This window comes from Stenella coeruleoalba (assembly GCF_951394435.1).
Source record: "Stenella coeruleoalba genome assembly, chromosome: 8".
Classification (NCBI taxonomy): Eukaryota; Metazoa; Chordata; class Mammalia; order Artiodactyla; family Delphinidae; genus Stenella; species Stenella coeruleoalba.
In genome coordinates, this window is record NC_137154.1 from 10,038,321 (window position 1) to 10,064,332 (window position 26,012).

General features: G+C 49.9%; 2 protein-coding genes across 3 annotated transcripts in view; one reads left to right on the forward strand and one right to left on the reverse strand.

Annotated features, from left to right (window-relative positions):
• Nucleotides 1–116: 116 nt before the first annotated feature.
• TKFC (triokinase and FMN cyclase) lies at nt 117–11,722 on the reverse strand. 2 transcript variants are annotated; one of them, XM_079928409.1, is made up of 19 exons: nt 11,520–11,722; nt 10,243–10,358; nt 9,689–9,828; nt 8,082–8,271; nt 7,018–7,128; nt 6,762–6,943; nt 5,398–5,476; nt 5,031–5,120; nt 4,222–4,256; nt 4,061–4,145; nt 3,879–3,968; nt 3,234–3,350; nt 2,775–2,894; nt 2,465–2,602; nt 1,586–1,692; nt 1,378–1,481; nt 1,232–1,265; nt 1,042–1,128; nt 117–682 (listed from the first exon to the last, which is right to left on the reverse strand). In XM_079928409.1, exons 5-19 carry the CDS (start codon nt 7,109–7,111, stop codon nt 521–523), a joined length of 1,524 nt encoding a protein of 507 aa, XP_079784535.1. In that variant the 5' UTR covers nt 7,112–7,128; nt 8,082–8,271; nt 9,689–9,828; nt 10,243–10,358; nt 11,520–11,722; the 3' UTR covers nt 117–520. The 2 variants fall into 2 exon arrangements, with proteins under 2 accessions (XP_079784535.1, XP_079784534.1); XM_079928408.1 differs by lacking the exon at nt 9,689–9,828.
• A 924-nt stretch (nt 11,723–12,646) lies between these two features.
• DDB1 (damage specific DNA binding protein 1) overlaps nt 12,647–26,012 on the forward strand; it is a 30,909-nt gene continuing 17,543 nt past the window's right edge. Inside the window, exons 1-12 of the mRNA XM_079930426.1 lie at nt 12,647–12,860; nt 14,034–14,182; nt 15,234–15,350; nt 15,685–15,906; nt 18,245–18,359; nt 19,200–19,297; nt 20,053–20,211; nt 20,829–20,912; nt 21,523–21,639; nt 22,244–22,346; nt 25,648–25,723; nt 25,819–25,927. Of these exons, the coding sequence (XP_079786552.1) occupies nt 12,800–12,860; nt 14,034–14,182; nt 15,234–15,350; nt 15,685–15,906; nt 18,245–18,359; nt 19,200–19,297; nt 20,053–20,211; nt 20,829–20,912; nt 21,523–21,639; nt 22,244–22,346; nt 25,648–25,723; nt 25,819–25,927 (1,410 nt within the window). The 5' untranslated portion in view covers nt 12,647–12,799. The remainder of the gene's footprint in view (nt 12,861–14,033; nt 14,183–15,233; nt 15,351–15,684; nt 15,907–18,244; nt 18,360–19,199; nt 19,298–20,052; nt 20,212–20,828; nt 20,913–21,522; nt 21,640–22,243; nt 22,347–25,647; nt 25,724–25,818; nt 25,928–26,012) is intronic.

The window sequence follows — 26,012 nt, forward strand, 5'->3', positions numbered from 1 at the left end:
TCAGGCGGTAGGAGATGGGAGATGAGCATTTCAGTGGTGGGGTGAGGTCTTAGTCGGGGGCGGTAGTGGGCCCACTTGTTCACACGCTTGGATAAAGGTCCCTTAGAGGAAGCAGCAGCTCTTTTGCTTCAATGTGGTTTATTGGCTTGCTTTTTCACACTCAGTTCAGGTGCAGAAGACCTTTCACAGGGAGTCTTAAAACCAAATGAGAGTTGCCAGTTAAAGATTGTGCTGCCGCCTAGGGAAAAGCCTTATCATCGAAGCTCAGAACTGGCTGGGGGCAGAGCCGGGTGACCCTAGGACTCCCCCTTCCCTGAAGAGGGAAAGGTCAGTGACCCACTCTGGGCCTGCAGTTTCTACAGTGGAGGAATTCTGCAGGCTGGTTGAGGAGTTCCTACTGAACTCAGAAGACAGGGACCGAGGGCGAGAGGCGTGGGAGGGCGACAGTTCTAAGGTACAAGTAAGTGACAGCAGCGGCTGGGCATAGCAGTGAGTGAGGCCCTGAGGCCCGGCGAGGCATTCATGCCTCCTGGCTCTGCAAGACCTCCAGGATAGCACGGAGAATGGCCGCGGCCGCCACCGCCCCGGGGTCTGGCTGATCCAGGCGCGCGGAGCTGATGTAACTGGCTCGTCCAGCTCCAGCTTCCATGTTCCTGGTGGCCTCGGCTGCGGCTTCTGCACTCTGAGGGGTGGGGGTGTGGAGCAGGTTCAAGAAGCAGCCACCAGGCTTCCTTCCTGCCATGGACCCCGGCCCCTTCTGTCCCAGCACTGACACCAGGGTGGAGAGGTCACATCCCACACACTGCTAGCAAGGCAAGGGGCCACCATTCACCAAGGGCCTGCTATGTCCCAGACCCTGTGTGGGCGCCCTACATATCTTTTCCGTCCCACAGCAACCCTCTGAGGCAGGTGCTGTCCTCCATTTGTAAAGAAGAAAACTGAGGTACAGAAAGGATGTCAACTTGCTCAAGGCCGCATGGAGATGGGAGCCTGGTGGTTCTCAGTCTGCCTCCCTGGGTGGCTGGGCCCAGCCTCACTCACCTTGACTGCCTTGCTCAGGATTTGGAGATTAGCCCCTGGGCTCTTCCAGGCTTGGAGCTCCTGTCCTGCTGCCCACAGAGAATCCAGCTGGACAAGGTGAAGGAGAGGGGCTGAGGACAGGCCCTGCCACTGAGGGTGGCCTTCAGGGCTTCTACGCTCAAAAGGGGAAAGGGCTGGGCCAGATACATACCATAGTCCTATCCCCTGGGGCAGCCTTTCCATACCTGGCAGGGAAGAGAACAAATGAGGCTCCCTGCAGGGAATCACTTTGGGGGTGGGTGGCATCAACCACCTCCCCGAGCCCACCCCCGTCTAAGGCCCAGGTCCCTGGCTCACTTCTGCATGGCCTCCAGGCCGGCATCCATGGCAGCGGACCAGGCTGGAAGGTCAGTCTTGGCCTTGAGCGGCTGGGCCGCTGCAGTCAGGAAAAGGCCATAGAGCTGGGGAGGGCCAGGATGCTGAGCACACGGGGCTGGCCCAGGCCTCGGCCAACCCAGGACCCGTCCATGTCAGCCCTCTGCCCCCGGGGGCTGCCGGCACTCACCGCCCCAGATGAGCCTCCCATCTTCTCCAGTAGCAGGAGGGCCAATTTGGAGAGTAGCTGGGCAGGGCTGGCAGGGGGTGGGCCCTCCTTCAGCCACCCCTGAATCGCTGAAGGCAGAGAGAGATGGTGAGGATTCAGAGACCCACCCTGCCATCTGCCTGGATTCCATCCAAGTACCCAGGCCTCGCTGCCAGCCGGAAGGAATGGGTGCTGGGAGGGGCTGAGGGAACCAACATGAAGAGACTCCCAGAGTCCCTCTATATCCCGCTGCAGTCTGGAGAGGGCTGGGAACAGGTCAGGGACAGGGACCTCGACGGTCACCCAGCAGGTGATGATGCTTCCTCGCGTCCCTGCTTCTTTTTTTTTTTTGTCTTTTACTGATTTACCTTGATCGTGGTTTGTCTCTCCTACCACAACATAAGCCACGAGGGCAGTGATTTTAATCTGCTTTGCTCGCTATTTTATCCATAGAGTCGAGGGCAGCACCTGACCTGTGGTTGGCACTAAATACTTTTTTCTTGATTCAACGATGCTGGATAATTAAGAACTTTTCCCTAGTCTGGTTCGGCTGAGAAAAATAAGAACAGAATGAGTTTCCCTTTAGAATAATCTAAAGTTTGTATTTACTGTAAAATATTACATTTTATTCTGTGATAACAACCTTCCTACATTTGTAGTGTTAGAAGTGTCCCTTTATGAAAACAGGTGAAAGGGATGCTAGGTTTTGTGAACGACCTCTCTTGGCAAAATAAAAGTTGCCAACCCCACGTGAGCACTCCAGATGTTTTTGAAATCCTTCTGGTTCATGAAATGCCAAAATGTCACCATCAGTGTGCCACACCACCCCCTCTGCTGCCCCAGGTGGTTCCTGGCACCAACCTCTGGCAGCGCAGCTGTGGGTGGTCCCACAGTCCCCGTCGCCGGCAGCGCGGTCCAGGGCGTTCAGACGTTCCTCCAGGCCCAGAAGGGTGGCGCACACCCGCTCCAACACAAGCACCATCTGCTTCGAGGCTGCGCCTGGAGACGGAGGACAGTGGGAAGGAGGCCTGCCCGGCCCTTCTCGCAGCCAAACGTGACCCATGTGGGAGGTATGGGCGCCAGGGGCCCTCCACGCCCCTCTGCACTCCCTGCACCCTTTAGGCCTCAGGCCAAAGCCCGGGGCCACCTTCCCCAACAGCATGGCTTGTACCTCCTGCAGCAGTGGAATCAGGGGCCTCCAGGGGCTTGGCGGGGGCAGCCCGGCACCGCTTCCGCCCAGTCACCGAGACCTTGGCCACGTTAGGCCAGGCCAAGGCGGTGGTCTCAGCATCTAGGGACAGCAGGATGACTCTCTGAGAGACAGGCTGGCCGGCCAGGGATCAAGTGGGGCCTGGACTCCCCACCTGGTGGCCCCGTCCCCTCCACCGCAACAAGCAAGTATTGAGTGCCTACTGTGTACAAGGGAGAGGGGAGGGTCCCCGGGGGAGGATCCTAATACCCACTCCTTCACAGTCAAGTGAGAGCTGGAGAAGGCTGGGGAAGCCAGAAAGGGCCTCCCCACAGGGTCCTGATTGTCATGGTCAGCCCTGATGGGGTCTCTCCAAGTCCCCTTGGCTCCTTGCAGCTCCAAGGGCCCCTGGCTTCGCTGACCCCAGCTTCCAGGTCTCACCTATCAGTTTCAGGAGGGGCTCATCCACCAGCAGAAGAGTGAGAGAAATGCCAGGCATATCCAGGGCTGACATGAAGGTGCCCACCAAGGCACGAGCAATCTTCACCCCTCGGCCCTCTGCAGTACCAGAGCGTGGAAGTGTGTGAGAAAAGGAGGGAAGGACGGGCACTTACCCCAGAGCATCAGAGAAAGAAATAGAGTAAGAGAAAAACAAGAACTTTGGGAGCTGGGGCTCTGAGGTCAGATTTGCTTGGGGCATCCCTCAGTGACGCCCTGAATGACCACATTCCCTGGAGGTGTCCCTGCTACAGGGGCAGATAAGTAGTCTCAGTTACTGCGCTCTTACCACGTCCCAAGTACTGTGTTAAGTGTGTTACATAACGTTTAATCCCATTTCATCCGCACAACAACAATAAGGCAGGGACTATTATTACCCCCTCTTTACAGACAAGGAAACAGGCTCAAGGCACCCAGCAAGTAAGTGGCAGAGGGACCGTTGTCTAACTCGGGCTTGACAAACGCATACAGCCCATGCTCTGGACCATTGCAAGACCCTATCTCAGCTGCTTTTCTTACATCCAGCTTCAAAGGGTTGGAAGCAAGAAGCTCTGGGGGTCAGGAGGTCCCCTTCAGTGTGGGGCTCACCCAGAGAGCGGACGGCGGCGTCGGCTATGATGCCCAGTTCCAGGAATGACAGGCCACCCAGGTTGTTGACCATCAGCACCACCGAGGAGCCTGTGGGCAGACACGACACCTAGGTGAGACTCTCTGGGCCCCATTCCCAGAGGGGGAGGAAAGGCTGGGAGACAGTGTGACAGCCCCCTCACCGGACCGCACAGGCACGTGGGACACGTTGGAGGAGCTCGTCATGTGGTCCAGCATGAGCGCCACAATCTCATCGGCGGTCGCCATCTGTCAGAGGGAGCCGGGAGTGAGCTGAGTTGGGGGCCTTGGTCTTGGGCCAACCTTCGCTGGGAAGTCCACATACCTTTATCCGGTGCACACCAGCCTCCCCGTGGATCCCTGTGGATAGATGCAAGCACTGCTGACCTGCTCGGGGCCTGGGGATTCGCTCAGTGTGGTCTGGTCAAGGATTTTCTAAGTGCTCAGCACCAGGCTAGGCACGTGGACGTGGGGAGTGCGGGCTGGGGGGAAACCGACAAAATAATGAAAAATACACCGTCTCTGGCTTGGTGGTGGAGAGAGCCAGAACTTTACTTTTTTTTTTCTAATTTTTTTTTTTTTTTTTTTTGCTGCCCCGTGCAGCATGTGGGATCCTAGTTCCCCGACCAGGGATCGAACCCGCGCCCCCTGCATTGGAAGCGTGGAGTGCTAACCACTGGACCGCCAGGGAAGTCCCCTTAACTTTTAACTAGTTAAGTAGCTTAACTACAGGCAGTCACAGAGGCCAGCTGAGGCCTCTGCCCATCACTTGGGAAGCACAGGAGAGGAAGAGGGAAGGTTTTGCAGCTGGGGTGGCCTCTGAACGGCTCTTGAAAGAGGGGCTGCATCTTGGCAGGGGCAGGGGTACCTGAGAATGGTGGGAGCACAGGCAAGGAGGTGGGCAAGGCACAGAGCCCCTGTGGCCAGAGCCCTGCGTGTGGAGGGCAAAGCTGGTAGAAATCAGGCACGTTGGGCCAGAAGGGCCTCATGCACTCACTTAAAAATACTAAGACCCCCTAAGGGATGGCTCCACGTGAGCAGGACCAGGTACATGGCTCCCAGGGCAGAAGACAGGGAAAAACCCAGGGAGCAGGCATGGCTGGACCGGGGAGGGGGCGGAGGTCACAAGCTTACCCAGGCCCAGCTCCACCTCATCGGCTGAGAGCTCAAAGGTGGGTTTGGAACCCGGCACACTGCAGGAGGACAAGCTCACTCCCAGGGTTCCTAAGAGAAATGAGGTATGAAAGGGACGAGCGCTGTGCTCTCGGCGTCAGGCAGCAGCAATGCCTCGGAAGCCTCTTCACCGAGACAAGCTGTCAGACGCTTCATCTCAGTGATGGAAGAGAAACCTGGCTCTGGGGACCCAAGGCTGCTGTTCTCAGGAGCTCCCGCAGGGAGACCCTCCCTCAGCCCCTGGGGAGTGACTTGGGAACCTGCTCCTGGTCCAAGGGGGGGCCTCGACCTCCCCCGCCTCCTCCCCGAGCCCTGGGCCGGCACTCACCCATGGCCTTGGCGACCTCGCTCACCCGATCTGTGATCTCCTCCAGCCCCGCACCTGCCTCAGCCAGGGCACCCGCCACCTGCACCCACACAGAGATAGGCCCCCAACGGGAAAGGAGTCACTGTACCACTAGAGGGCAGAGGACAGGCTGGAGCTGAATTTCTATTTGGGAACAGGGAATCTCTTCGTCCTGCCCCATCAACCTGGCCTGCCACACTTAGGGCACCTGCCAGGAATATTCAAGAATCCCAGAGCCAGAGGAACTTTACAAATGGAGAGATGGGCCCAGAGAGGGGAGATGATTTGTCCAGTGTCACACAGTCAGTTGGTGGCTAGTTTCCCAATTCCTAGCCTACAGTTTTTTCTCCATGGCATATACACCGTGGCTCACTTTACCCACCTACCCACTTTTTTGCCAAGCGTCTAGTATATGCTGAAAAGGGGAACAAAGGTGTCTAAGTCACAGTCCCTACCTTGAAGGAACTCGGTCTGGGAAGGGGTTGGGGAAAGAGACAACACAAACTGAACATTTCACGCGAGGTGGCAAATCCGATGATGGACAGGTGTTATGGGAACACTGAGGAGGGGGCCATAGCGTGCTTGGTATGGTGGGAGGGAAAACCTCCCAGAGAGAGAGACGTCAGAGGTGGGCTTCCACAGAATAGTAGGACACAGCCAGGCCAAAGGGAGGTTGGACAGGGAAAGGATTTTCGAGGCCAACGACTCAGCAGCAGCAAGGCCCCAAAGGTGAGCCATAGCCCAGTGGTACAGAGAACTGGTGTTAATGGAGCATGAGGGGACCACAGGGATGATGGGAGAGGAACTTGAGGGAGGAGGGGCACGAGTGTGGTGGGCGCCTGACCGAGGAGCCTGGGTTGACTCTGGGAACCCTGGGGGGCTTTCTGTAGGGGAACAACCTGGTCAGATACACATTTTTGAAAGACACCTGTGGGGTGGTGTGGGGAAGAGACTGGGGGGCGGGCAGGAAGCAGGCAGGGGAGCCGGCTGAGGAGGCAGCTGCAGCCGCCTGGGCGCGAGCAGATGAGCACTGAAGCGAGGCTGAGACAGGAAGGGCAGGGCTTGGAGGAGGATGTGTGTTTGGAGGCGCTGGGGAGCAGGGTCACCAGGACGGGGCGATGGTTGCAGGTGGGGAAGGGCAGGGAAGAGGCCGGGACGATGAATGCCTGGATCCGGGCGGACATGGTTTTGGGGATGGTGGGGCCCTCCTGGATCAGGGAGCGCTGCGGAAGGAGTGGCTTCCTGGGGTGTGGGATAGATGGCTGGAAAGGTCCAGCACCAGGTGCTGCCTGGAGAGAGAGGGCTGGGACGGGCTGGCCAGTGGTGTCCCAGGAGGGGACCCTCACCTTGTGTATGAGCACTGTGCCACAAAGCCCACGCCTGCCTGCCTTCTTCAGGACGGTGAAGGCGCTGTCATCCCCGATGACCACCATCTCCACAGGGATGCCCTCCGCCCGGGCCTGCTCCCGGGCCAGGCCAAAGTTGAGCCGATCCCCAGTGTAGTTCTTCACGATGAGGAGGGTCCCCACTGCGGGAGCAGTCGGTAGGGCTCCATCAGCACTCGCGCTCCCCACAGCGGCCCCTCCCGCATGCCAGGCTTACCTGTGCCCGCCTGGGCCACTGCCCTGATGGCCGCCAGGATACTGCCCACTGCAGGGGAGGTGAACACGGCTCCCGCAATGACCCCTGTCAGCATCCCCTTCCCTATGAAACCTGAGGTGGGGAGAGGATGTTGGGTGGGGACCTGTGCCTGCAATCCCTGGGGCTCCCCACGCTCCTGGGCTTCATGGTTTGGTGAGCCCTACTGTGCACTTGGTGCAGAAGAGTACCTGCGCTGCTCTCCCCAGATCTATCACCTCCTTGGAGAGGCCTTCCCCGACCTCCCAACTGAAGTAGTCACTCACCCATGTCCAGCTACTTGCTGTCCCTTTAGCCTGCTCTCCTGTCTTCACTACCTCACTTACGTGCTCTGGAATGATCTCTTTCACTTATGTGTTTACCTGGCTTCTGTCTCCCCAAAGGAGAATAGAAGCTCCATGAGGGCAGGCGCCTTGCCTGTCTGGGTCACTTTTGCGCCCCTAGTGGCCAGACAGTGCCAGGCACACAACAGCTGCTCATGAATGTTTGCTGAGTGGATGGATGAATTTGCCAGAGAGAAACAGGAAAGATACAGAGGATACAAAGCCTGGTCCCTACCCCTCCCCATGCCCCCATCCCCAAGCTCTCATGGAGAGTTCACATGCCTGGCACTAAACAGGAAACAATCCAGGACTGTCCATGTTGAATGTGAAAATGCACGGTGGGAAGAGGAATACTGCGCTAGGCTGGAAAAGTCAGGCAGGCTTCATAGAGGAGGGGACGGCAGGTCAGCTGGGCCCGGGAGGCCAGGAGGATTCACGGAATCACCACCTATCAGAGCTGGAAAGGCCTGAGAGGTCATTTGGCCCCACCTTGTGCTTTTACAGATGGAGAGACTGAGGCACAGAGAGAGGCCACGACTGGCCCCAGATCACAGCTCAAGGGAGTGGGCGAGCCAGAGCCAGGACTGGGCTCCTGACTCTGGGCCAGGCTCTGTCCTGGACCTCCTAACAGCACCAAAGATCTCCCAGGAGCCCCCCATCCACTCTGCCCAGAGCCCACTGCCACCTCTGGCCCAGGGTGCTCACCGGCATGGGCGGGCTCATGGCCAGAGCCCCCACCTGACAGTAGTGCCACCTGGCCCTTGAGACTATCCAGGTCAGAGCGGAGGGCCACACGGTGGCCTTGCAGGAGCTGCAGGTTGGGGTTGCAGGCCACCAGGCCAGCGAGGGCGTCATCGGCACAGCCTGCCACCGAGTTCACTAGCTTCTTGGAGGTCTGTGGGAGAGGAGTGGGACGAGGTTCTGGTAGAGTTGGCAGGGCAGCCCCATCCTGCCCAGCCACGTTGCTATGACTCACACCCCAGCCCACACCCACCCAGGAACTCCAGGCAACAGTGGTTCCTTGAATTAGGCATCTTTTTATATATAAGGTGGATGTCCCCATGATTTCTTATTTTGCAACTTCTTATTCAGTAACTAATTTATGGCTTAAATTTATCCTGCAGAATGACTTTGATACAACGAAAATGGGGTAACTGGAGTTCCGAGTATAAAAAAATTAATGAAGTTGGGGGACTTCCCTGGCGGTCCAGTGGGTAAGACTCCGAGCTTCCACTGCAGGGGATGTGGGTTCAATCCCTGGTCAGGTAACTAAGATCCTGCATGCCGCACGGTGCGGCAAAAACATAAAATAAAATAAAGTAAAATAAAATTTAAAACTGGGGTCCAACAGCCTTCTGTCAAAGGAGGAGAAGCCCCAGGTTGGCGCTCCTGTGCCAGGGGAGGGGGCCAGACAGGGCCCACACCCATCTGCTTCCTCTGCAAAATAGGGATTTAATAACTAGAGTATATGCCCGCTATATAGCAAAAAACTGAATGCAAAGGAGCTACTCCCTTCTTCAACCAGCTCTGAAAAGCTGGAGCTAGCTGAATGAGGTCTGTAGACTGTGTGCCGCTCCCGCCTTTGTCCCAAACAGTGAAACTGGTGCCCAATAGGGTCAGAGAGGGCCAGGCTACCAGCATCGCCTGGTGGCCTGGGGGAAGCCTGCAGCTGAGCTTTCCCGGAGGCCCCTTCCCCAAACCTGCCAGAACCCCATTCCTTCATGCAAACTTTGGCCTTTCCTGGGTCTGGCGGGGGCCAGAGCAGTGACTGTGAGCCACACCTTGTTCTAAGTGCTTTTAAGCACATCTCGTTTAATCTTCCAACAACCCTATGGAGGAAAATTAGCCCAGTGAAGAAACAGGCAGATTTACATGACTTTGCCCAAGGTCACACAGCCAGCAAGTGACCGGGTCCACCTGGCTCCAAAGCTGGTTCCATTTTGGCCTTATCATGCTGCTCTCCCCAGGGGCTGAAGGGAGGCTGAGAGCGGCAGAGGTCCTGTCCTAGGAAGGGCACGGGCTTGTGGCTCTCAGAGCCTGCCAGGGACTGGAATACGCAATGAAGTCGAGAGTGGGTCTCAATTCCAAGCCCAGTCTCCAGCACCACCACCCTCCAAGAACGTGCTCCCTTGCCATCCCTGACAGTCTATCCTGCCTGGGATTTGCAACCATTCCCGAACCAGAGCTAGAGGAGGGCTTGGGGTCCGGTGCCATCCTTGGTTCCCAGTGGCCTGAGGGGATGGAAAAAGAAAGAAAAGTCGACCAGGCAACTATGGGAGGCCCCTAGGATCCTGGTCTGATCAACATCTCACCTTTTAAACTGCAGATGAGGAAAGAGGCTCAGAGAGGTCAAGTCTTTGGTAGAACGTCACATGGCTGGTTGGTGGTAGGCTGAAATTTGAACCCAGGTCTGCCCAGGCCTGTTTTCCTCCAGATCAGTTCTAGAATGGGCCTGGGGCATGCCCAGGGGCATGCTGAGCCTCCTGCAGTGAGTGTAGATCCCACAAGCCCACACATGCCCAAGGCTCTGGAAGAGGCACCAGGTCCTTCTTCACGACTCCTGTGACTGGTACTGTCTATTACAGAGTAGGCAACTGTTAATGTTCTAATCTAAAGGCATGACCCAGACCAGGGGCAGATGGGCCCTGGAGGGACTCAGAGGCTGCAGCCACAGGCCTGGCTGGGCCCAGCTGGGAAATGAAGGGAAGTCAGGCCCTGAGACAGAGAATGACCCTCTCTCTTAACCTCAGGAGGCAGTCGCATCTCTTGGTCAGGGAGCAAGGAACTCCAACATGCCCAGGGCTGGCACCCCTACTGCCCCAAGACCAGAGTGCCCTTCCTCTGCCCTGGCCCTCAGGGGACTCACCATGGTGGGGAGGCTCTGAAGGAAGTTGAGTTCACACCTTTGCACAGAGCTGCCGGACGACAGGCAATCCCGTGGGTGCTACCGGGCCTGAACACAGTGAAGGTGACAAGCAGTATCTGCAAGAGGGGGTAACAGCGTGAGCTGCTGCAGGCGCTTGCAGCCTTCTGGCACAATCGTGCTTTCAGGGCCCTAGTAATTAGGGAGCTGCCCCAGACTTTGACCCAAGTCCAAACTCTAGAATGTGAGCTGGGGATGGAGAAGAGCATGGGGTTGACCAAGGTTCATGCCTGCATCTGGCTGCCAGAACACTGACTGATCCACGTTGGGCACACAGCTGCCTTACGCTCACGAGTGGTGCCCACCTTATCACCAAGGGGCAAAGTTACCCACAGAGTAACTTATCTATTACACAGGCCTCGCATGCAGTGAATACATTCATAAAGATCTTCACACGCTTGCTCTTGTCAGTGTTCGGACCACACCAGGAAGGTGACGGCTGAGTCTGACTCCATTTTGTTTTTGGGAAATCGACCCAGAGAGCTCTGGTGATGTGTCCGAGGTCATACTGTTAGGAGCCAGGACTCAAACCTATGTTTAGTTTTTCTACAAATCCCGTGTTCTTTCTACTGATAATTCAATGCCTCCAAAGCAAGGCAGAAAGTCCCAGATGCGTAAAACCACACAGTAAACCGCAACGACATTTTAGCTCCTTTCGGTTCAGTCAGGTTCAGAGGCATCTTGGAGTCATCCAGGGTCTTGGGCTCATTGCATGTGTCTGCAGTGGAAAGAATCCACACCTGCCTCGGCACCTAGCTCTGTCTCTTACTGGGGGATCTTGGGTAAACCAGTTCCCCTGAGGCTCAGCTTCCTCATCTGTAAAATGGGGGCTGCCTCCTCTGTGGCCTTGCAGCAGGTGCTTCAGACCACGTGGCTCTCCTCCTAGTCCTTGCAGGGCCTGTCTGATGTGGAGCGGCCTGGAAGTTGCAGGGCTGACTGCTTTCCTGGGTCCCTAAGGTTCTCACCAGGGAATTTTTGGTTTTGCGTTTGAGGTCAGAATTTGCACAGCCACGGGGGGACTAACTGTGCTGGGCAAGTGGCCTGCTTGGCCCTTGAAACACAAAGTCTCAAACACAAACACAAAGTTCAAAGGGGAGAGGGGAGAGCCTAAGTGCCTCCCCCCGCGCATGCCAGGTGAAGCGGAGTGATCGGTCAATCTAGGGTCAGGGCAGGGTTGGGTTTAGAGGTACTGGGAAAGCTAGGGGAAGGGAGGTACAAACCTCGGTTCTAGTCTGCGAGGTGCACAAATTGATGTCACCTTCCTCCCCTCTCTCTAGGCCTCTGCAGTACCTTCCGGTTCCAGAAGAGGGGAACAACCCCGAAGGCTCCTGGAGCAAGGAAGATGGAGTGGACGGGGTCTGGGAAAGGGCGAGGGGCGCGGACTAGGGATGAGGTCGGCGGGTCAGCTCCGGAGGAGGAGGAGGAGGAGGAGGAGGAGGAGGAGGAGGAGGAGGAGGAGGAGGAGGAGGAGGAGGAGGAGGAGGAGGAGGAGGAGGAGGAGGAGGAGGAGGAGGAGGAGGAGGAGGAGGAGGAGGAGGAGGAGGAGGAGGAGGAGGAGGAGGAGGAGGAGGAGGAGGAGGAGGAGGAGGAGGAGGAGGAGGAGGAGGAGGAGGAGGAGGAGGAGGAGGAGGAGGAGGAGGAGGAGGAGGAGGAGGAGGAGGAGGAGGAGGAGGAGGAGGAGGAGGAGGAGGAGGAGGAGGAGGAGGAGGAGGAGGAGGAGGAGGAGGAGGAGGAGGAGGAGGAGGAGGAGGAGGAGGAGGAGGAGGAGGAGGAGGAGGAGGAGGAGGAGGAGGAGGAGGAGGAGGAGGAGGAGGAGGAGGAGGAGGAGGAGGAGGAGGAGGAGGAGGAGGAGGAGGAGGAGGAGGAGGAGGAGGAGGAGGAGGAGGAGGAGGAGGAGGAGGAGGAGGAGGAGGAGGAGGAGGAGGAGGAGGAGGAGGAGGAGGAGGAGGAGGAGGAGGAGGAGGAGGAGGAGGAGGAGGAGGAGGAGGAGGAGGAGGAGGAGGAGGAGGAGGAGGAGGAGGAGGAGGAGGAGGAGGAGGAGGAGGAGGAGGAGGAGGAGGAGGAGGAGGAGGAGGAGGAGGAGGAGGAGGAGGAGGAGGAGGAGGAGGAGGAGGAGGAGGAGGAGGCGGCGGCGTCGGTGCACCTCCGCGACCAGCTCTCCCCAGCGTCCACCACCTCGGGAACCGCAGCTGCTTCCCAAAGACCCGACAGGGTGCCCTCATCCGGGTACTCCAAGCTCGGGCGGTAGGAGATGGGCGGGGCCTCTGGGGGCGGGGCCTCCCTTGGTTGGCCGCTTCGGCGCCTTGAGTCCTCCAAGAGGCCAGGTGAGCCCGTCCCGTGATGCCCCGCGCCTCGGCCGCTCTGGCCTGCAACGTGTCTCTGGGGCGGAGACAGCGGCAGTGGAGTTCGCCGCGCGCGGGTGGGGGCTCCCTGTCTCTTTGCTCGTGTCCGTCTTTTTTTCGTTTCGCCTGAGTCCCGCTGGGCTGCCCCAGGCCTCGACATGTCGTACAACTACGTGGTAACGGCACAGAAGCCCACCGCCGTGAACGGCTGCGTGACCGGTGAGGCTGCCAGGGCAGGAGACCCCGGTGAGGGAGGGATCTGGGGGGAACCGAGGCCTAGGGAAGCCCGCGGCCCCCGGGTTGCCGCCAAGACCGGGCCCAGGGAATGGAAGGCGCTGGCGGCCGAGGGACCTCCCACAGCCCACGGCTTAAAAGAAGCTGTCTCAACACACGCCTTTGGGGGAGTAAAAGCTGCTCTTGAGGGTCCCCTTTCGTTCTCGGAGGTCACTTAGCCTCGAGGACAGGACGCGCCCAGTGGGACAGAGAGTGGAATGTGAGTTGTTTGTGCGGTGTTGCTTGGGCCGCGAGATTGGCCGCGTGTGGTTAGGGGGGAAGGGGCGGTGATGATGGCGACTTTAGGGCAGGAGCCTGGGAGGTGCAGGAGGTGGAGGGATGTGAGGAATGTCCGTACTCACCCGAAAGAGAGGAGTCCGCTTTGCCTGGGGCTGTTGTTTACAAGAGGGAGCTGTTGGAGAAGAGGGTTTGGAATGGCCCAGCCCAGTGCTGGGTTTGCCTTGTTTGTTTATGCAAGAATTGTTAAGGACGCAGATGTCCAGAACCCAGCCATAATCATCTTGAACCAAGTTCTCAACAGGATATGAAGCTCTCAAACTTGTATTTTTATGTAAATCCGAATCATGATTCCGAAGGAAAACTGTTGTTGGAGAGTTGGAGGCTATGAAGGAGTGTGGATGGGGTTTTGGTAGACTGCTGGGAGGGCAAGAGGTGCAAACAAAACAAGGTTTTAAGGTAAAGCTCTGAGAATTCTCTTCGTTTGATCTAGTCTGTTTGGTAAAGATTTTGTGAAAATTCGAATTTGGACTGAATAGGGAGAAACACTTTCTCCAGCATCCCTTAATTAGAGTATGAGTTGGCCACTGCGATAGGAAAAGTGAAATTCGAGGGCACAGAGCCATCTGAAGGGTTTTCACAGTCATTGGCAGTTGAAGGACATGCTGCTCTTAGGCCCAGTCCAGTTTCTTAATCTGATGAGGGAGGTAGCGTTCTTGAATGTGTGAAGTGAGACTCTGAGGATTTGGTGAGAAGGGAGTGAATGGAGGGAACCGGAGAAATACGTGCAGTAAGTCGAGAATTCAGGAGGTTTTAGGTAGAAGTGATAGGATCACTTAGGTAGTGCTTTGGCTTCAAAGATTAGAGGATCTGTTCTTTCAGGACACTTTACTTCAGCTGAAGACTTGAACCTGTTGATTGCCAAAAATACGAGATTAGAGATCTATGTGGTCACTGCTGAGGGGCTTCGACCCGTCAAAGAGGTGGGCATGTATGGGAAGATTGCCGTCATGGAGCTTTTCAGGCCCAAGGTAAGTGCTCTGGGTTGGTTGGACCCAGCAACAAAGGGAGGACTGTTAGTTGTAGTCAGGTTTACGTTGTTTTACGTCACTGCTTGCTTAGGATGGGTGCAATAAGGCTTAGGAGAGAAACTCTTCTCTTTTTGAATGGCAGATTTCAATTTATATTCTAATTTAAAAAGCTTCCAAGAAACAGAAGGAGAGATTTGCTAGGGAAAAATTTATCAAGTTGACTTTTTTTTTTTAATCAAGTTGACTTTTTAGAAGGGACTATTAAAGCAGTTTGAAATGTGGGTCACCGTCCTGTGGGTCATCATAGTGATTCAGAGAGTAGGCTCTAGAGTTAGGGCAGTACTGGCTTTATTCCTTATTAAATCTAATTTTGGGTGTCATCTAACCTTTCAGAGCCTTGTTTCCCCATCTGCAAAATGGGGATAACAGTATCCAGTCCTCTGGGTTATTGTCAGGATTAAGAGGTTTAATAACAGGACGTAGCACCTAACAAGCATTCACTGTTAACACATCACCAAATTATTATTGTTATTATAATTCGACCGTTTCTATCTGTAAGTGAATCTGATGGGGAAGCAGTGGGTTCAAAATTTAAATTATAACCCTTTGAACAAAATACTCACTTTGTTGGGGTCTGTGTTAATAAGTAAGAGAGACTTTATAGATGCACTTCAGCTTCCTTTGTTCACATTTTTTTTTCTTTGTCCAAGTACTTGGAGGGGATTAGAGGAGGCGTTACATTCATCTTTCAGAATTTGAATGGAGTAATTGAGATTAGCTGACGTGGAACTAGATGAATACGTTATATGTAGAGCAGAGATGAAGAATCATGAAAGTGGACTAGATGTTTACCAGCTTCAGTTCTGGCCTTTCTGTACACACCCTTAGGGTGTGTGCGTAGCTAATGTGTGTTACATACTTACCGTGGGTTTTTTCAGGGAGAAAAGAAAATTCTTGAAGAATTTAATATGCTTAAAGGATGATTAAAGGCTAGACAAGTATTCCTGTTTTCAAAACAAACCTCTCTTGATAGTATGATGTTGGTTTCCAGGGGGAGAGCAAGGACCTACTGTTTATCCTGACAGCTAAGTACAATGCCTGCATCTTGGAGTATAAGCAGAGTGGCGAGAGCATTGACATCATAACGCGAGCTCATGGCAATGTCCAGGTGAGGTGATGAGAGTTTTCCTGGTAGGGTTGTCATGATTTGGTGAAGAAAATTGTACTGCTGGGGCAGCTCTCTCTCTGTGTGATCAGAGAAACAAGGAGAAAACACTAAGGACTTCTGCAGTTTACTCAGAGTCCAAGGGAGAAGGTAATAATTCACTGAGATTCAGTGTTTTGCAAAAAGGCGTACACTGACATTTGGGCGTCCTGACATGTCAAGAAGACGCCACTGGTTTTGCTGCCACTCTTAAAATCACCCTGGGAAGGTGGTGCGCAGCGTTTTCTGTTACTCTAGGTGTTTGAGGTTCTTTCCTAACCCCAGTTTTATTTCTCAGGACCGAATCGGCCGCCCCTCAGAGACGGGCATTATTGGCATCATTGACCCTGAGTGCCGAATGATTGGCCTGCGACTCTACGATGGCCTTTTCAAGGTTATTCCACTAGACCGGGACAATAAAGAGCTCAAGGCCTTTAACATCCGCCTGGAGGAGTTGCATGTTATTGATGTCAAGTTCCTATATGGTTGCCAAGCACCTACCATCTGCTTTGTCTACCAGGTACTGGAGCAGGAGGAGAGAGGGAGAAGCTGTATGGTTTGGCACAGTGGGAGTCCATTTTTGCCAGTCAGAATGTCTGGACGTCATGGTAGGGCAGGTAGAAGTGTTTAATGTATTTGTCCTGAAATGTTTTGAATGATATAATTAATATGTGTCAGGTTTTGGTTGCACCTTGAGAGAAGAAGTACTTATCGTGGAGGCAGGAAGCAGTCTGGGGCCTGTAGCAGGCTTTAATCCTGAGATTACACTCTGGTTGTGGGCCTTGGAGATTTTATAGGGTGACCCAGTTTATACTTTGTCTCTTGCTGGCATGCTAGGGGATTATTAAAACTTAGCTCTAAAGAAATGATCTGGAAATTCCCTTACAAGCAATGAGAAAATGTCTTGGGGATGCTTTATGTGTCTTCCAAGAAGAGGTGCATTTTGATCAGCACTCACTTTCTGGTGACCGCTGGCTCTTGACTTCTATTTTAGTCTGTGCCTAAAACTTTTGTAGAGCTGATCCTGGGCAGCTGTTCTCTGGGCTAGATCTGTTGAGGGGGTGTGGGGTGGGGGCAGGGTGGCAGAGCACCAGACTAATATGCTTGTATCTTGGTAATATCTCAGCCTTTTAACAAAGGGCCATACAGTATGGGGTTATTTCACTAGCATGTGGTTGAATAAATGATGGAAGAAAGCTTAGTCCAAGTCTAAGTACTGTGTGTGGGCATGTAAACACTTTTTAAACACTGTGTTAAGTATTGGAAATACTGATGTATTTTTGTATATTTCTCAGTGTCACAGTAAGTGCTGTAGTTTTGAGGCTGGTTGATATAAAGTTCATTTGAATAGGTTGAAACCAGCTTAGGAGATTTTGTTTAATCTTATTTACAATACATTAAATATCAGGTCTGAAATAATAACTTGGAATCTCTCTCACTTCTTCAGTTTTGTAAATATCAGGTCATTAAAACATTGATGTTGGTTATTCAAGGCTGACTCTGCAGCCTCAGGGCTGTGGGTTGTGAATGAGCTTCATTTCCATATGTGTGTCTCAGAGGCCCAAATCCAAACCCCAGCTTGAATTTATGGTGAAGTTGAGTCTTACCCCTAATCATTGATGGGAAAATCTTTTCATCAACTAAAAATGATTTTTTCTCCTGTTTTGTGCCCAAAGGTCAATTTGAAAAATAACACGTGAGGGAGCTCCTTGGTGGTCTAGTGGTTAGGATTCAGTGCTTTCACTGCTGTGGCCCGGGTTCAATCCCTGGTAGGGGAACTGAGATCCGTCAAGCCACGTGGTATGGCCAAAATTAAAAAAATAAATAAATAAATAAAGGAAAATCCATGTGAAAGGTAGTCATGCAGAGTGCTTCAGGAGCTGTAACAACGATGAAGATGTGGGCCCTGGCCTGAACACACTGTCGGATTCCTTCCATAACTTCTTAGAGCTTGGTCTGGCCTTTGATGAGGCCGCCCTCCACTGGCCCCATGCCAGCTCTTTTAGTCTCTTAAAGGTGTCTTTGATAGCTCCAGGTCTGAAGTGAGTCATGATTCAAAACAAGGAGGGGAAGATGGTGTTGACAATGTCAGGATTGGAGGTTTCGACTAACTTTAGAGGAGCAGCACGCTCTGTTCTTTACCGTCACCCTATCAGAATGCATCTGAGAATTGTATCAAACGGAGCTTTGTTTTAGACTGTAATTGATTTTTATTTTATTAAAAAAAAAATTTTTGTTGGAGTATAGTTGCTTTACAATGTTGTGTTAGTTTCTACTGTATGGCACAGTGAATCAGCTATACGTATACATATATCCTCTCTTTTTTGGATTTCCTTCCCATTTATGTCACCACAGAGCATTGAGTAGAGTTCCCTGTGCTATACAGTAGGTTCTCATTTGTAACAAACAAATTTAAAAAATTTGTGACATGTGTTTCACTTCTCAATGTGTTTTTTCTCTTTAGATATTTTATAAGTTCCTTGAAGATAAGGACCAGAGAATATATATATATATATCTCTCTCTCTCTCTCTCTCTCTCTCTCTCTCTTATATACGTACATGTACATTCACAAATGTACACATATGTACATTATATCTCTGTAGTGGTTAGTACAGCGTGACAAGTTCATTTTTCTAAGTTTTAAATATCTCTTTGTTGGTTCAGTTGTTAGAAACAGTTAGCCTCAGTCACAGTCTACCCAGACTATCAGAAGCTCAGCTGGTGGCCGTTAGCATGCTGATGGATAAGGTTGGGAAGGCTGGCGTGACAGGAGTGTCAGATGCTGTTCCTTTCAGGGCCCCTCTCCAGCCCAGGGCACCCTTCGTAGGGACTAATGGTTCTACCTTTGCTCACCTAGGACCCTCAGGGGCGGCACGTAAAAACCTATGAGGTGTCTCTTCGAGAGAAGGAGTTCAATAAGGGCCCTTGGAAACAGGAAAACGTAGAAGCTGAAGCTTCCATGGTGATTGCAGGTTTGTTGGGGGATTTAGGAAATTTGCCTCTGCCCCACTTCTGGGCCAGTTCCCTATTGCTCCTTCCTCACCTTCTCTGCCCTTCATCTCAGCACTCCAGTGCTGTTGAGCACATGCATTGTTCAGCCCTCCCTTATGTCTCCTATCTGTAAATGTGCTTCCGTTTGTTTTTTGCATTTTTGTCTTTGGGATTGTCTTGTTTTTTACCCTTCCCCCAAAAGTATAACTTTCCTTTATTTGGGGTGGTGGGGTTAACTAAAACAATGAGATTGATTTGCAGAGTGGCATATGGAAGTTAGTCTCATTATTTTATTGTTGGGCAAAAATTAAAAAAAACTGAAGGGGACCAATAGAGCTTATTTTATCTGGCTCCTTTATTTCATAGATGAGGAAACAAGGCTGAGGGACTTGCCCATGCCTGTGCCTCACTGACAAAGCGTAGGCTGGAATCCAGTCATCTTTGCTCTTTATCCTATATTCTTCCCCCAGCACTGTTGTGTGTTTCACCTAGTAGAGAAGTTTTAAAACTCTTAAGTGCAAATTGGCTCTTCTATATGGTAGCCCTGATAATGGGGGAAATGAAGCTAAGGAACAAGGAAAAAAATCTCAGAAACTCCGAAAGAGTGGCAATAAAAGTACGACCAGGAGTACAGAGTGGGCAGCCTACAATTTCTAAGACAGTAATCTCAGAAAAAGCTTATCATAGTCCATGGACTTTGATGTCTAAAAAATGATTGTCTTCAAGTTTGCCTCAGAGATAACTGGATCAGTGCCCTTGCTGCCTCAGGGTTTGGCAGGTCCCAAATGCTGAGCATTTTAATGCTACTCTTTCTCCTGCAGTCCCAGAGCCTTTTGGAGGCGCCATCATCATTGGACAGGAATCAATCACCTATCACAACGGTGACAAATATCTGGCGATTGCCCCTCCCATCATTAAGGTGAGCAGCATTCTTTTCCCTTTTTCTTCTTTCTGTTTGTTCCCCCGCTTCTTTTCCCCACCGTTTGTCAGAAGGGGATTCAGAGGTATGTCACATTATTCACTATGTATATAAGATGTTGTGTTGGTCATTGCGAATACAGAGAGATTGGCTTGGTGTTGCTTTCAAAGAGCTTGCTTGCTAACTAAGGGAGAGAAATAATCAAAATTTGGTTTATCCTTTCCATTCACTGGGGCAATTTGAAGAAAGGAGAAATTTCAGGAATTCTAATGAATGTTAATGTTCTTAGAGCTCAAATCAGGTAAAATAATAGAGTGAATACTATATATAGACTTAAAAAATTAGTCACAAAAAATTTCACCTTCAAATTTCAAGTCATAGAAATGAAAGCTTAAAAGCTTAATTTTATTTTTTTTTTGAGGATAAATAACAAAATCTGTGGTAGCATGCATAGTCCAGTCAGTACTTACAGCTGCTTCTCTTTTATGTATTTGTTTTCCAGTAAAATAATATGTGAGTAAACATTTAAAGTATGTTGAGCTCCTCAGAACATTGTCTTCAAAATAAAACGTCCTCAAAAAAAATAATAATAATAAATAAAACGTTCTCATTTTTGATCACACATGTAATGTGAGCTGAGTGGATTCCTTGCTCATGAAGTGGCTGGGTTTGGTAAAGGGAATGGTCTGCTAGGCTTTATTCTCTGGTTGTGGAGGATGCTTTATCTCTAATGACTGTGTCTTCCCTCTTGGCAGCAAAGCACGATTGTGTGTCACAATCGCGTGGACCCCAATGGCTCCCGCTATCTGCTGGGAGACATGGAAGGACGGCTCTTCATGCTGCTTTTGGAGAAGGAGGAACAGATGGATGGCACCGTTACCCTCAAGGATCTCCGAGTGGAACTCCTTGGGGAGGTAGGCCCTGTCCCTACTCTTCTACATTTCTCCTAGGTGCCTAGTGACCCCAGATGTGTGGTCCCAAACTGCACCTGGGAATTATATTACTTAACACCCAACAACAAATGCTCAGTCCTGCTGTGGAAGTTGGTTTTTGAATGAGTAGATTCTAGAGAATCTCACAGGCAGTGGGGTACTACCTCAAGTATTAAAAAAAAAAGAGAAACAAAAAGGATACACTGTAGAATTAAAGGTTAATCTGAGGCTGATGCTCAGTTATGGGAGGACGTTCTACAAAAGTATTGTTAAGAACAATGCAGCAATTTTAGAGGTCTCTAGCTATTTTGAGGAGACTGGAGCTGTTGGGATTAAAATGATCATTTGGAGCAGGCACCTGCAAGACAAATCGTTGATTTTTCTGACTATAGGGATGTGATAAATGAAGAGTCACAAACTTCAGAGATTTAGGAATGATCGTTGAGTGTGACCTGGGGATTTGAAATGGAGAATTGTTTTGGGAATCGTGACGGCAGGTGTGATTTTTCTGAGCACATGTCTGAGAGGTGGGTAGGACGGTGTCTGGATCCCACGTGAAGTCCATTCTCATGTCTTTCATGCCCTTGATTTTCTTTTAGACCTCTATTGCTGAGTGCTTGACATACCTTGATAACGGTGTTGTGTTTGTCGGGTCTCGCCTTGGTGACTCCCAGCTTGTGAAGGTGAGAAGACATTTTCTTCTTTCTGGCTTCTTTCTTGCAGTCTTCACTGCTTCTTCATTAAGTTCTTTCTGTGTTTAGTACCTCTCAGAGTTTCTTCAGTTCATCCATATGCCTGCTATCCACCTTTCTACTTGGTTGATTTAGCATCCTACCCTGACTAGCTGTTTGTCCTAAATGTTCATTCAACAAATGTGCCGGGCAAGGGGCTAGGTACTGTGGGTACAATGATGAACAAGAGCTAGCTTCTACCTTCAAATAGGTCATAGTCTAATGTATTTGATCCCCTCTAGAATATGAGAATTTGAACCTTCTCTGCAGAAGAATGCATGCAAACATTTTACATTAATTTCCAGCTGTTCCTCTGAAATCCATCCATGGGATGCCAGGTTAGAAATCCCTGGCTGGTTAGTGGGTCACCTCTAGGATAACCATGTTCCTTAGCAGTTCCCTTCTAGAAGCATCCAGTAGAGCATAAGAAGCATCCGTAAGAGCATAAGATCTTCTTAGAGCATGAGAAGATCTAGTAGGGTTGAGTTTCTTTTGGATGATAACTCTCTCTTTAGGGTGGGTCTGGAGCATTCTAGGCCTAGCATTGTTCTTTCTTTTTCAGCTCAATGTTGACAGCAATGAACAAGGCTCCTATGTAGTGGCCATGGAAACCTTTACCAATTTAGGACCCATTGTGGACATGTGTGTGGTGGACCTGGAGAGGCAGGGGCAGGGACAGGTAAGGGGGTCATCCTGGAAAGGGATAGTTGGTATGCCCACTCAAACGGTGTCCTCCTATGTCTGCTTAGCTAGAATGGGGAGTGTGCACTGCAGATAACTTTTAAGAGCCTCACTCACTAATTTCCAATGATGTGAGGATAACTACCATTTATTGAGTGCCTATCTTGGTCTGCCAGGCAGTCTACATACATTATCTATAATCACACAAGCACTGTGTTAGATAGGGATTCTTGGCCATTTCAGAAGTGAGGAAACTTAAGGCTGAGAAGGATTAAGCAACTTGTCCAAGGTTACATAACTACTAAATGGCAGGTGTGTCTGCCTTCAGATCCTGTGCTCTTTCCAGTAAACTAGGTTCCCAGGGTGGAAACAAGCTTGCTAGGAATAGTGGTCGGAACCTTTTGCTTCTTGGACTAGGATATCCTGTCTGCTTGATAAATTTGAGAGACTTTGGAGATCAACCTCTGCTAAGTCTGCATCCTCAAACCTAGCTCCACAACAAAGGGTCCTTGGTTTTAGGTATAGCTTGTTTACTTTGTGAGCATCAGTCTAGTTGCCTCAGTCTGGAGCGGGTTATTTAGAAACCTTTTCTCTACTTGCAGCTGGTCACTTGCTCTGGGGCTTTCAAGGAAGGCTCTTTGCGGATCATCCGGAATGGAATTGGAATCCACGAGCATGCCAGCATTGACTTGCCAGGCATCAAAGGTATCCTTTTGGTGGACATAGGATGCAGATCTTACTTGAGTGACTTTGGCCTCATTACATGTCATGAAGACACTTCCAGGGGGGAGCAGATCAAATGAAGAGTAAAAAAATTCATAGTGCCAAATAAGCGGTAGAAGCTTAAATATATTGAAAAGTTCCAAAGTAAACTTAAAGAGAATATTGACCAAAATTGGATTATGGGGCTTCCCTGGTGGCGCAGTGGTTGAGAGTCCGCCTGCCGATGCAGGGGACGTGGGTTCGTGCCCCGGTCCGGGAGGATCCCACATGCCGCAGAGCGGCTGGGCCCGTGAGCCATGGCTGCTGAGCCTGCGCGTCCGGACCCTGTGCTCCGCAACGGGAGAGGCCACAACAGTGAGAGACCCGCGTACCGCAAAAAAAAAAAAAAAACTTGGATAATGGAGTAGAGGAATGGTGGAAGAAAGATTACAAGTGAAATTTAATGTTGTTTATATAAGGGAACTGATAGAATCCGTAAAGAGAGAGGAGACTGAGAATTTCATAGAAAGATGTACATGTAAAGGTAACTTCTAGAACAAAAGTACAGATCTTTGTAAATTCCAAGAGAACATAATAGTCGAAAAGATCAAAGAAAGACTACATAGTGAAAGACTTTTATAATATACAAACAGTAAACATAACCTAAAATAATATGACAGAACTGATATCAAACATCTGTATGAGTAACTCATATATCAGATATCTGGTACCAGTAAACAAATGGGCTAAACTCACCTGTTATAAGAAAAAGATGATCAGATTGGATCATACGGCAAAAATTAATTCGAAGTAGTATATAGGAGGCACATCTTAAAAAAAAAAAATTCAGAATATAAAAAAGTAAGAGGATGAGAACATATTAATAAAAAAATAGAGGTTTATGAATTAGGAAGAGATCATAAAACTACAAAACTCAAGAGAATCAACTGAAAAGCTAACAGGCAGTAAGAATTCATTAAGGTAGGATATAAAATTAATGTTCTGAAATCAGTAGTTTTCATGTAAAAACACAATTAGAAGGTATAGTAGAGGGAAAGAGACAATTTACAATAGGAATAAAAAGATAAAATACCAAGGAATAAGTTTAACAAGAATTGTGCAAAATCTATGTAAGGAAAACTTTAAGATACTCTTAAAGGATTAAAAGGATAGATTGATCAAATGAAAAAGACATGCCAAGGTCTTATAAGTTAACATTATAAAGCTCTTTCTCTCTGATTTTTATATTTAATGTATTTCAATAAAAATATCAATAGGTTTTTTTTCTTTGACCTGGGCAAGTCAAAGACCAAATGGGAAACAGAAGCAGCAAGAAAAGCTAGGAAGGGCTTCCCTGGTGGCACAGTGGTTGAGAGTCTGCTCCGCAACGGGAGAGGCCACAACAGAGAGAGGCCCGCGTACCGCAAAAAAAAAAAAAAAAAAAAAAGAAAAGCTAGGAAAACTTAAAGAGCAATGAGACGGGCCTAGTTACCAGATATAAAAACGTACTATTAAACCTTAGAAATTAAAAGTTTGGTTTTGGTGCACGAATAGGCAAGAGTCCCATGGGCAGACTCAAATGTCCCGAAATAAACACAACTGTATGTGGGACTTTAGTGTACAATAGTGGTGGTATCTCAGGTCAGTGAGGTAAAGATAATTCTTTTGAATAAATGGTGTTGGGATAACTGGAGTCATTTGGGAAAAGATAAGTGTGGATCCATACTGCTCAGTGTATACCTTGCTAGAATCTAAATGGATCAAAGACTTAATATAAAAATATGAAGCCATACAAAAACTAAAAGAAAAAGGTGGTGAATTCTTTTCTAATTTTGGAGTGAGGATAGTCAAACAATGACTCAAAAGTACAGAAGCCAAAAAGAAAGATTAATAAACTATCAGCATAAAAATAAAACACTTCTGCATGGCAAAAACAAAACACTGCAAGCTAAGTTAGAAGAAATGGCAAATTGGATAAAAACGTTTGTAGTTTATCTTATAGGCAAAGGCCTAATCTCTCTTAATTCATAAAAAATTTCTAGAAAGACCACGAAATTTCCTGCCCCCAAATTAGCAAAGTACATGGATAGACAGGTAACAAGCCTAACTTATAATAAGTGCAAATCAAAACAAAATAGTGATACTATACTTTACCAGATGCCAAAGTTGAAGTTTGACAACACATTGTGTTGGTGAGGCTGTGAGAAAATGAGCGTGCTCACTGAAAATGTCTGCGGAAACTACAACTGCATCTAGTGATTTGCCCCGCAAGCCCAATTCTGGGCATCTAGCCCATAGACCTTTATATGCATAAAGTGACATAAATACAAGATTACTCATTGTGGCGTTGTATATTGTGGCAATATACTGAAAAAGGGTCCATCAGTGGGAACTAACTAATAAACTGTTACATCCATACAATTAAATACTGTGCAGATGTCAAAAACAAGAAACTATTCTGTTATGATAAAGGCCCAGGCATATATTAGATGAAAAAACAAGGTGCAGACAGTTTGTGATAGGCCATTGTATATTGGCTTGCAACACAGTGTTTACCTATTTTCCTAAATTAAAAAGAATTGGAAGGATAAACTACTATTGTTTACTTATTTGGGGGCTAGGTTGGAAGGAGAGGTATAGGGGTGAGACTTCTGTGTTAAATATTTAAAAAATAAATTTTGGGACTTCCCTGGTGGTTCAGTCGTTAAGAATCTGCCTGCCAATACAGGGGACACAGGTTCGAGCCCTGGTCTGGGAAGATCCCACATGCTGTGGAGCAACTAAACCCATGTACCATAGCTACTGAGCCTGCACTCTAGAGCCCGCGAGCCACAACTACTGAGCCCATGTGCCACAACTACTGAAGCCCCTGCGCCTAGAGCCCAAGCTCCGCAACAAGAGAAGCCACTGCAGTGAGAAGCCCGTGCACCGCAACAAAGAGTAGCCCCGGCTCGACACAACTAGAGAAAGCCCATGTGCAGCAACGAAGACCCAACACAGCCAAAAATAAAATAAATTTTAAAAAAATTAAAAAATAAAAAACAAATTTTGACTTTGAGTCATGGAGATGAATTATCCCATCCAAAATCAAATGAAAAACCGAAAAATATCAGGCTCAAACAGCTTTAAAAATATCTAACTTCTTCAGAGTCTTAAAGCTAGGGAGGAACAGAGTGGGTATTTTATCTCAGGACTGACACCAAATTTCTTGCTCTTCCCGTGGGGTTAGGCTGCTCCTTCCTTAGATTGTGGGAGCGGAGTGTTGGTCTGTGCTGTGCCTCTTAATCTTTGATCTTTGTTCCAGGCTTATGGCCCCTGCGGTCTGATCCTAATCGGGAGACTGATGACACTTTGGTGCTCTCTTTTGTGGGCCAGACAAGGTAAGATGAGTCTGGTGCCAGCTCCAGGTGCTCATGTGAAGGTTGCAAGGTGGGGCAGCTGGTCTGGCTGACCCTGGCCTTCCATTCTGCTGCAGAGTTCTCATGTTAAACGGAGAGGAAGTGGAAGAAACTGAACTGATGGGTTTTGTGGACGATCAGCAAACTTTCTTCTGTGGCAATGTGGCTCATCAACAACTCATCCAGGTAGTAACGGAGAAAAGGGCGGGCCTCGTTTACACTTGAATTTGACCTAGAGTGCAGTACAGAGCACTACCGGATTTTTGGAAGT